The 10984-nt window shown below is 45.0% G+C and overlaps 3 protein-coding genes and 1 pseudogene across 3 annotated transcripts in view; 2 read left to right on the top strand and 2 right to left on the bottom strand.

The window, feature by feature from the left end:
• The first annotated feature begins 1067 nt into the window (after window positions 1–1067).
• On the top strand, window positions 1068–2074 carry LOC125488169 (histone H2B 7-like). The gene has a single exon (XM_048621084.1). The coding sequence runs from the start codon at window positions 1068–1070 to the stop codon at window positions 1311–1313; it is 246 nt and encodes an 81-aa protein (XP_048477041.1). The 3' UTR covers window positions 1314–2074.
• A 55-nt stretch (window positions 2075–2129) lies between these two features.
• LOC109932228 lies at window positions 2130–3272 on the top strand (annotated as a pseudogene).
• Window positions 3273–9351: 6079 nt separating this feature from the next.
• LOC109932229 (histone H3) lies at window positions 9352–9762 on the bottom strand. Its single transcript, XM_020531453.2, has one exon. The coding sequence runs from the start codon at window positions 9760–9762 to the stop codon at window positions 9352–9354; it is 411 nt and encodes a 136-aa protein (XP_020387042.1).
• Window positions 9763–10723: 961 nt separating this feature from the next.
• LOC109932226 (histone H4) overlaps window positions 10724–10984 on the bottom strand; it is a 118839-nt gene continuing 118578 nt past the window's right edge. Inside the window, exon 2 of the mRNA XM_048621076.1 lies at window positions 10724–10945. Coding sequence (XP_048477033.1) covers window positions 10724–10945 — 222 coding nt within the window. The remainder of the gene's footprint in view (window positions 10946–10984) is intronic.

The following is a 10984-nucleotide window of genomic DNA, read 5'->3' as shown; positions in this document are numbered from 1 at the left end:
CTTAAATGACAATAATCAGTGTGAATACAACTGACGTGTTGACAAATAAAGTTCAGAGAAATTCCATGAAAAACAATTATTGCTGGAAACTGAAGTGCACAAAATAACATCCACACTAATTAAGTGCAAAGCAAGATTCCAGGAACTGAAATGTCGGCAGAAAGCTGCTGACACTGATTGAAGAGCCTAAGGGATAGAGAGTAAAATTTGTCTAATCAGCAGAAAGCGAAAGGCACGGGTCACAGTACATCAGTTCTCTTTTGTCATCGAGGTAATCCGAGTAAAACTGATACGGACACACGCTGGCAGGTATTCTGAGGAAAGTATGAATAGTTTGGGCCTATACTCATTGGAGATTTGAAGAAGGACGTCAAACCTTTCGAGGAAACGAAAACTGAAGGGTGTTGACGGAGCAGATGCTGGTATAATGTCCTTAAACTTCAGAGCGTGTAGAACAAGAAACACAAGCAAGAGAGAACATTCCCTAACTCCCATGTTCATCAAGCACGATGCAATTGTCAGTAGTTCCATCATTTCCAGGAGTGAAACACACCACTGTCAGATTTCAGTGCGTTTTGTCACTTGACAACTAACGTGATGACATTTTTAAACGGAGGAGAAAAGAAAACCATTAACAAAAGATGGAGAATAAATCGCGATTAGGATCTCACGATTTAGAGAAAGCTCGGAGTTTGATCCGTGTACAAAATTTCGATTTGCGTTTGAAATTTCATTGCAGATCCTGGCAGATCAACGTTGTGTCCCACACTAACCAATCACAGAAAGGCTAATGCCATGTTTTAACATTCTTGTAAACTACCCATTCAGGAACAAGGCTTTCTCCCATCCTTCATTAGCATTGCTGACGCCATCAGGCTATAAAAAGCGAGCTCTGAGCCTGCTTTCTTTTGTTCTGTTTTTGGACATTGACTGTCGCAATGGTAGAGGAAAAGAAAGGATAAGTTGCCAAGAAGGGCGCTAAGAAAGTGGTGAAGCGGGCGCCAGCGAAAAGCGGCAAGAAGAGAAGATCCAGGAAAGAAAGTTACTCCATCTACATCTACAAAGTGATGAAGCAGGTTCACCCCGACACCGGCATCTCCTCCAAGGCTATGAGCATCATGAACTCATTCGTCAACGATATTTTCGAGCGCATCGCGGGGGAAGCTTCCTGCCTGGCCCATTACAACAAGCGCAGCACCATCAGCTCCCGGGAGATCCAGACCGCCGTGCGGCTGCTGCTGCCAGGGGAGTTGGCCAAGCACGCCGTGTCGGAGGGTACAAAGGCGGTGACCAAGTACACCAGTTCCAAGTGAGACACCACAGTGTACTGAAAAAAACACAACCAAAACCCAACGGCTCTTTAAAGAGCCACCCACAACTTCCCTGAAACAGCTGAACTATACATTTGTATAAATCTTCTGTAAATTAACAAGTTATCCCTGACCCTGTGCGTGCTTGTTCTCGGATGTGTTCATACACACCTGTAATCGCTGCCTGTGGACAGGGATCATGTTAAACACCAATGAGCTATTTTGAGCAATTTCTGTGTGATCTTGTTACCCTCTGTCACGCAATCGATTCAGAAGCTACAAGACCCGGTGCGGTATGCAAAAGGGCAAGCAAGAAAATATACTTTTCCTCTGAGTTCCGTTTTTACCCTTTTGTTTTATTTCCAGATCTCCTCGCGGGTTTTGTCAGGTTGCTGAGGCTTTTTGCTGTAGGGAGATACTTCCAAAATGAGCCGAGATAAAACCAGAACAGCTGCCGGACTGGCATAGTAAATGTGGAGCTTTTGCTGAACTTTGATCGAGTGCAATAAGGGAGGGCCGCTTTTAAATATTCTAGAAAAACGGTGTCCGCAATTAATGCGCTCACCTGGAAGAACGTTATCGAATGTTTTATCAACTTATCGGGTGTTTTTGAAATTAGTTGCAGAGTGCAGATTTTGGCGCTTTTTTGTTTCCGCTTGCATTTAATGTTCAGAAAATCCGATTCTAGGTCAGAAATTGAGATATTCAAGGAGGTGAGGGAAAGGGAGATGAAATAAAGTGTACATTCAGAATCTAAGAGTAAACTAACTCGAGTATTCGTGCATTCTATTGTGTTAAACTTCCTACTTTTTGGTACATATTGGCGGGCTTTTCAAATCGGAAAGAAAGCGGTTGATGATTTGGCGCCGGTATTTTCCGGCCTCCTCCCCGGGCCCTCTCCGGATTGGTGAATGAAGCAGATATCTGATTGGGAATTGCAACGATATTAGGAGATGCTGAAAAATGTGGCCAATCATCAATGGCCGCACCACCATTCCTCCCGAAGGTATAAGTGGTCGGAATGTGGGCTGGTTGCAGTATTCTCTGTGGAAGTGTTTGAGAGATTGTGGTCATGTCTGGGAGAGGAAAGGGTGTTGGTGGGAAAGCTCGCTCCAAGGCGAAGTCTCGGTCGTCCCGGGCTGGCCTGCAGTTCCCGGTGGGCCGTGTTCACAGGCTCCTGAGAAAGGGTAATTATGCTGAGCGTGTGGGTGCTGGAGCGCCGGTCTATCTGGCTGCGGTGCTCGAGTATTTGACGGCTGAAATCCTCGAGCTGGCTGGTAACGCCGCCCGGGACAACAAGAAGACCCGCATCATCCCCAGGCACCTCCAGCTGGCCGTGCGCAACGACGAGGAGCTCAACAAGCTGCTGGGAGGGGTGACCATCGCTCAGGGCGGGGTGCTGCCTAATATTCAGGCCGTGCTGCTACCCAAGAAAACCGCAGCTGGGGGCGCCACTAAAAAGTGAAGAGACCATTATTTCATCTGACAACCCAAAGGCTCTTTTAAGAGCCACCCACAACATCAGTGAAAAGAAGCCAGACCATCCCCGCTGTCGGAATGTCTTTTTGTGCATTAATTGTTTGATGTCCGTTCAGTCCCTTTGCTATTTGATACTCTTACTGTCACTGTGTGTATGATTTAACTTGAAATCTTTACTAACAAGCTGCAGTCAGTCACGTTCACGGAACAGCTGAACCGCATGGAGAGTTAAACGTTTATCACGAATTTATAATGAATCGCAATTGTAATAGCGTTCGGATTGCATTGTTTGTTATTGCTATATAACTGCCTGTGACTTTAATCATCGTCGTATAAATGCATCTCAGTGCCGCGCTTACAACCAGTTTCATATTTCCTGTAACTACAGTTGAGAAGAGCTAAAATGACCCAATGCATCAATTAGTAAGTATGAGATAACACAGTGTGGAGCAGGAGTAGCAAAGTAGGCCAGGCAGCCGAAAAGTTGACTTTTCGGGTCAGGACCCTTTTTCTGAAAAAGTCAACTTTCCTGCTTCTCTGCTGCCTGGCCTGTTGTGTTCCTCGAGCTCCACATTGTGTTATCTCAACATCCTGGTATATCTTTTCGGAATCTCCTCCAGAGCAATAATATCCTTCCCTAACAGGGTGACCAGAATCTGATATAGTGCTTCAGTAAAAGTCTCAAAAGGAGTGAGTAATGAAGCCAGGTGCCTCGTGGTCTACAGCTAATGCAAACTTCAAAGAACTATACACTTGATCCATTAGTTCTCTCTGTTCTACAACACTATCCAAGGCTCTACTTGTATCTGTACAAGCCCTGCCGCTCTGTTTTTCAAAAATGCAATGCCTCAGTAAATCCATCTGCCCGTCCTCAAGCCATTGACCCAATTGATCAGGATCTCTTTGTAATCTTAGATAACCATCTTCACTGTTCAATATGCCACTAATTTTGGTAACATCTTCAAAATTACTACCCATGCCTTCTAAATTCTCATCTAAATCATTTATATAAATGATAAACAAAAGTGGACCCAACACCAGTTGGAGTGGAACACCACTCGTAAGAGGCCTCCGGTCCAGAAAGCAACTGCCAAGCCGTCTCCGTCTCCTACCATCAAGCCAGTTTTGAATCCAACTTCCAGCCTCCCCACAAATATCATGTAATCTTACCCTATTATTTCGTCTGCCATGAAGAACATTGTCAAAGACTTTGTGTAGGAGCTTACCCTCCTCATTCCCACGCTTCCCCCTCCAAACCCTGGCGAGAAACAAATACTCAGGATGCAGACAGGATTCAGGCAAGTGGAAGATGTTTATTCAAGAAGAAACCAGTTAATGCAGGGAGACGGCCAAAGGGTCTTCCACAAATCTGTTCTCGATGTGAGAAAGCATATTTCCCTTAATCTACAGCTCAGATTGGAAGAGAGATCAATGACACATTTTGATTTTACACTACGTGTTACAATAATCAAATGCAAAGTAATCACTGTCCTTCACCTTAATCCAAACACCCAACCCCCTGGGACACCGAATCAGTCATGGTCATAGGAACAGGCTAGGTTCTCATTATCTCATGGTGTTTACTAGACATTGTCATCACTGGGCCTTGGGGATCTTTCTATGCATCCTACTAATTCACATTCTATAAGTTATTAGCTATACTCCTGGTCTGTCCCAGACTTTATCTCTAAGAGCTGTTTGAATCCTATTATTCGTGGTATTATGTATGACCCCTTTCTAAAAGGATTGATTAAATTTGATATTTCCCACCATCCTGATATGTATATGGCAGTTAGTTTTAAGTAACAGCTACATGATAAGTTCTAATCTTATAACAGTAATTAAAGTGTAAAGTTCTACAGCTACTTTTACTGCCAGCACTTTGTCACTAATGAATTGGATCAATCTATCTTGTTTTGGATGTAAGATAAGGCCTGTCCTAAAGCTGATTCACTTTCACATGGGTTTAAATGTGTTTTCCTCAACTGCTTGTATTATATTCTGTTTATATGTTGAAACCTACTTTTGTGATTATCAAAATAATTCTTTAAATAGAACCTCTTTTTCCTAATACTATAGTTTAAAATGCTAACTGCTATGAAATACCTTTAGCTGTTGTTCTGTTTTGTAGCTGTATAGGGAGTTAGTCTAAGCTAAGATTTAGACCCCTGGTGCTATGTCTCTAGTGGAGCAACATCCTTTCATTGATGAGACTGGAGTCATTTGTCCGTTCTTAGGCATCCTCTTATCAAAACTGATTTGATGCTGCTTGGCCTGCTGTGTTCATCCAGCTCTACACCTCGTTGTCTCAGATGATGGGTTGCAGGGCCTTTCTACGACCTTGGGCAGATCTCTTCCAAGGTATTAGTATGTTTCACTTTAAATGTTAGAGCAGACCGTCCCATTTTGTATAGTCCTTGTGTGTCTTTGTTCAAATAGGGGCCGCTTTGTTGTATGCAGGTCACCCCTACACTTCACTAAAGTCCAAATAAATAAAGTCTACCACTCTGCTCTCAATCATTTTGGTTACTACCTCATATCTCAAAATTGATTGAATTTTTTAATTTCCCTCACTCAAAACCATGCTGACTATCCCTAACCATTCTTTGAAAACCCCCACCTACCCCATACGTATGAATTTTATCTTTTGGAATCACCTCCAACAATGTACCCACCACATAATTCAAACTCACAGGCCTATACTTACTAAGCTTCTCCTTACATCCCTTCTTGAAAATAAAGGCACATTAGCCTACGTCCAGTCATGCTGCACCTCATCATAGTTATAGACGATACAAACATTACTGCAAGGGTTTCTGCAATTTCCTCCTTAACTTCCTACAATATCCTCAATACAGTATATCAGATTCTGGACATTTAGTCAACTCTATGCTTTCTAAGACCTCCAACGCTTCCTCTTCTGTAATATGAACTGTTTTCAAAATATCAATATTTATTTCCTAAGTTCTCTAGCTTCTATTTCTCTCCCCCAACAATTTTATTTGTGAAATATTTGTTTGCATTTCCTCCTGTCTTCTGAGTTTCAAAACTCAAATAGGTAGCCTTTGTATTAAGAGCTCAACTCTTTCTCTCTAATCACTCGCTTGCTTTTAATGATCTTGTAGTATCTCTTTGGATTATCCTAAATCTTAACACCAAAGCGTTCTTGAATCCCCTCTTTGCTTTCCTGATCTCTTCAGAATGCCCCGAAAACCACAGTGGTCCCTCACTATCACATCAGTAACTAGCCCTGCCATATTACCGATGAAAAGGTCATTTTTTTTATCTCCTGTCTCTGTACTCATTTGAACACAGTTGTCTCTATCTAATACGATTTCTTTTGTATTCCCAACGAGAACCTCAATATCTTTATTAATCCATTGTTCCTTTATCCTACCAGCCTTACCTTTTACTCTAAAATGATCATATAAACTCTGAACTTTCACATGACACTTGTGAAAGCCTTCCACTTGTCAGACATCCCTTTACCTGTGAACACTCCACTACCAATGGGTGGCACAGTGGTTAGCACTTCAGAGCGCCAGGGACCCAGGTGCGATTCCAGCCTTGGGCGACTGTCTGTGTGAAGTTTGCACATTCTCCCCATGTCTGCGTGGGTTTCCTCCAGGTGCTCTGGTTTCTTCTCACCGTCCAAAGATGTGCAGGGTAGGTGGATTGGCCAAGCTAAAATTGCCCATTGTGCCCAGGGATATTTAGGTTAGGTGGGTTAGACAGGGGAATGGGTCTGAGTGGGATGTTCTTGGAGGGCGGTGTGGACTTGTTGGGCCAAATTGCTGTTTCCACACGATAGGGATTTTATTGTATGACTTTTGAAAGTTCTTGTCTCATACCATTAATATTTGCCTTACTTCAATTAAAAATGTGAACTTTCAAGGAAGTATTATCTTTTTCATAACTAATTTAAAGCTGATAGAATTACAATCATAGACCCAAAGTGTGTTCCTGACTATCATATCAATCACTAGCCCTGACCTATTACTGAAGAAAACGTTTTTTTTTTTTTCCTATCTCTACCAAGAATATTTACATGTTAAAGAAAATTTTCTTGAACACAATTAGCAAGTTCTTCACTATCCAAACCTTTGACACTAGTGTAGTACCACTCAACCTTTGGAAAATTAAAATCACGTATAACATCATTATTATCCTTACATATGTCTGAGATGTCTCTACATATATGTTGGTCAATGTCCATCTGACTACTGTGGGGCCTATTAATACAATCTCATCAAGGTGATCATTCCTTTCCTATTTCTAATTTCAACCCACATATTTTCACTGGACAATTTTTAAGAAATATCTTCAATAGTTACAGCAGTAAGGTGTAAACTAGAATAAGGGAGGGAGACTTTAAAACTAATGAAAAGACGGTGTCCCTATCAATACACCGATCAGGAAGCACGTTCATGAAATCCAAACACAGCAGAAAGAGACCGTTTGACTGATCGGAACGTTTGTTCACATTCGAAGAGCATCTACCAAAGCAGGATTAATGAGCAATGGTTGAAATTAGATTATTAAGGTTCGACGTTGAGAATAGAAAAAAAGATATTAGATATTGAAAATGAGGTTTAACTGAATCTCATGAACAGTATAAAAAGAGGAGGTGCATTCTGAAGAGGGAGATCCGGAGGGCAAAAGGGGGACATGAGATAGCGGTAAGAATAATTCGAGGAGATTCTAAAAAAAAACATTTAAAGCAACACAGTAGCGAGAGAGAGTGAGTGAGAGAGAGAAGCCTCTTGTGGAATGAGGAAACAAATTGTGTGAACTACAGATCTTGTAATCTGAAAATCAAATCAACTGGTTAAGTACACTTGCATTCTTCTGCGTAAAACGGCCTCCTGGTTTCTACATATTGGCGGGATTTTCAAATTTGTAAGAAAGCGTTTAACGATTTGGCGCCATTTTCCCCGCCCTCCTTCTCAGCCATGGTCACAGTTATCAGAAAAAAGAAACAGCAGATGCTGGAATCTAAGGTAAACAAACAGGACGCTGAAAGGAGAGCTGGAGGAAAAGCCAAGGGAGGCAAAAAGCACAGAGAGGTTTTATCGTGAGTTTCTAATTTGCATACAGGGATCCCGTACTTCAATTTTGTGATTAATTTAAATCTCAACTTATAATTAAAATACGCTTCTTGAGTTTTAATTTAAGTCACACGAATGTATCAGTCCTACGCACTTGTGTTTTTTTTCAGCCAGATGCAGTTCCTGCAAATACAGCTAAAATAGGCCGGTGCAATAAGAGATAATAGGAACTGCAGATGCTGGAGAATCCGAGACAACAAGGTGCAGGGCTGGATGAACACAGCAGGCCAAGCAGCATCATAGGAGCAGAGAGGCTGACGTTTCGGGCCGAGACCCTTCATCAGAAAAGGGGGAGGGGAAGGGGGTTTTGGAATAAATAGGGAGAGAGTGGGAGGGGGATAGAAGAGGGACAGAGGAGAGGATAGGTGGAGAGGAAACAAACAGGTCGAAGAGGCGGGGATGGAGCCAGTAAAGGTGAGTGTAGGGAGGGAGTCAGGAAGGGGATAGGTCAGTCCAGGGAGGACGGACAGGTCAAGGGGGCGGGATGAGATTGGTCGGTAGGAGATGGAGGTGCGGCTTGAGGTGGGAGGAGGGGGCTTTCCGGAGGGACAACTCTCTCCGTGACTCCCTTGTCCGCTCCACACTCCCATCCAGCTCCACCACACCCGGCACTTTTCCCTGCAACCGCAGGAAGTGCTACACCTGCCCCCATACCTCCTCCCTCACCCCCATCCCAGGCCCCAAGAAGACTTTCCACATCAAGCAGATGTTCACCTGCACATCTGCCAATGTGGTATACTGCATCCGCTGTACCCGGTGTGGCCTCCTCTACATCGGGGAAACCAAGCGGAGACTCGGGGACCGCTTTGCAGAACACCTACGCTCGGTTCGCAATAAACAACTGCACCTCCCAGTCGCGAACCATTTCAACTCCCCCTCCCATTCCTCAGACAACATGTCCATCCTGGGCCTCCTGCAGTGCCACAACGATACCACCCGAAGGTTGCAGGAACAGCAACTCATATTCCGCTTGGGAACCCTGCAGCCCAATGGTATCAATGTGGATTTCACAAGTTTCAAAATCTCCCCTCCCCCTACCGCATCCCAAAACCAGTCCAGCTCGTCCCTGCCTCCCTAACCTGTTCTTCCTCCCAGCTATCCCCTCCTCCCACCTCAAGCCGCACCTCCATCTCCTACCGACCAACCTCATCCCGCCCCCTTGACCTGTCCGTCCTCCCTGGACTGACCTATCCCCTTCCTAACTCCCTACCTACACTCACCTTTCCTGGCTCCATCCCCGCCTCTTCGACCTGTTTGTTTCCTCTCCACCTATCCTCTCCTCTATTTATTCCAAAACCCCCTTCCCCTCCCCCTATCCCGGTGCAATAAGATATGGCTAAATAACAACGAAACACACATCATGCATCAGTTCGGCTCTTTTTAGATAGTTTCGTGGCTCTGAAAAGAGCCGTTGGGTTTCTCGGGGTTAATGCGCAGGGCCGGGCACGCTCCGTTTAAGCGCGCTCCCCGCGGATCCGGCGTGCCAGCTGGATGTCTTTGGGCATGATGGTGACTCGCTTGGCGTGGATGGCACACAGGTTGGTGTCCTCAAACAGCCCCACCAGGTAAGCCTCGCTAGCCTCCTGCAGGGCCATCACGGCCGAGCTCTGGAACCGCAGGTCGGTCTTGAAGTCCTGAGCGATCTCTCGCACCAGGCGCTGGAAGGGCAGTTTGCGGATCAGCAGCTCGGTCGATTTCTGGTAGCGACGGATCTCCCGCAGAGCCACCGTGCCGGGCCTGTAGCGATGAGGCTTCTTCACTCCGCCCGTGGCCGGAGCACTCTTGCGGGCCGCTTTGGTCGCCAGCTGCTTGCGGGGAGCTTTCCCTCCGGTAGATTTGCGCGCTGTCTGCTTGGTTCTGGCCATTCTCTTCACTTTTCACATTTATACGCTGCTGCTATCAATGTTGAGTCTCCTGCGGTGCTGCCTATTTAAGGGAATGAAGAGCCCGCCTTCGAGCTGCGATTGGATACAGTTCCGTCTCTCAACCCACTGAAAAACAACTGCGGAAGGTACAGAAAAAGTAATAAAACAGTTGTTGGAGTCTGATTGGTTAACTTGAAATGACAAGTTGTCAATTTCAAAAAGCCCGCCGATTTTACCCTCGCAATCCTGAAATTAAGTTAAATATTTAAATGCAAAATAAAGTCCAACGACGATAAAATCTGTACTTTGTGGGATTTCTTTTTAAACCTAACTGTCAGTTAACGCGGACAGGACGCGGGATCATTGCCTGATCTGCCCGTAACAGGTAGGAGGAAAGTGCGGGGTTTTAACACAGCCTAGACAAACTTCTGAAGAAGGGTCTAGGCCCGAAACGTCAGCCTTCCTGCTCCTCTGATGCTGCTTGGCCTGCTGTGTTCATCCAGCTCCACACCTTGTTATCTCATAGTAATCAACCGGCCGTGTCACCTCCGTTAATGAATCTAAATAACACCGCCGATTTAAGCATCTTCAAAGCTAATAGTGTACGCTAATAAAGTTACACAATCTCAATTTATCGGCTCATTTTTCTTTCACCCAGGTATAATTAGTCCGAAAACTGTAACAGACAGAGTGTAACAACAGGCCATTAAAACATCTGCAGGCTTCCCTGAATGAAAACTGAACTGAATATCATTCCTGGAAGGAATGAAATAGAAATACTGCAATCTGTGACATTTCGCATCAGGGCAGAATTACAATTCGAGATATGGAATAACCAGCTGCGGTACACGACACCCTCTCTATGTGCTGCCTTTCCTGTGCTCAGGTCTCCGGTCTCACCTGGAGAGTTTGGGTGGCTCTGAAAAGAGCCTTTGGGTTCGCTGGAAAAGGGTCGATTTGCTCAGCCGCCGAACCCATAGAGAGTACGGCCCTGGCGTTTCAGAGCGTACACCACATCCATGGCAGTGACCGTCTTGCGCTTGGCGTGCTCAGTGCAGGTGACCGCATTCTCCAGGAAAACCTTCAGCACCCCACGGGTCTCCTCGTCGATCAAGCCCGAGATGCGCTTGACCCCGCCACGGCGAGCCAGGCGCCGGATGGCTGGTTTCGTGATGCCCTGGATGTTATCACGGAGCACTTTGCGGTGCCGCTTCGCTCCGCC

This window comes from Rhincodon typus, unplaced genomic scaffold (genome assembly GCF_021869965.1).
Source record: "Rhincodon typus isolate 14 unplaced genomic scaffold, sRhiTyp1.1 hic_rhity00000051, whole genome shotgun sequence".
NCBI lineage: Eukaryota > Metazoa > Chordata > Chondrichthyes > Orectolobiformes > Rhincodontidae > Rhincodon > Rhincodon typus.
The sequence above is the reverse complement of the archived record's forward strand: the minus strand, read 5'-3'. Positions and strand labels throughout refer to the sequence as shown.

Bases quoted from the DNA above. Each gene is read 5' to 3' on its own strand.
- LOC125488169 (XM_048621084.1), top strand. From the start codon at position 1,068: ATGAAGCAGGTTCACCCCGACACCGGCATCTCCTCCAAGGCTATGAGC.
- LOC109932229 (XM_020531453.2), bottom strand. From the start codon at position 9,762: ATGGCCAGAACCAAGCAGACAGCGCGCAAATCTACCGGAGGGAAAGCT.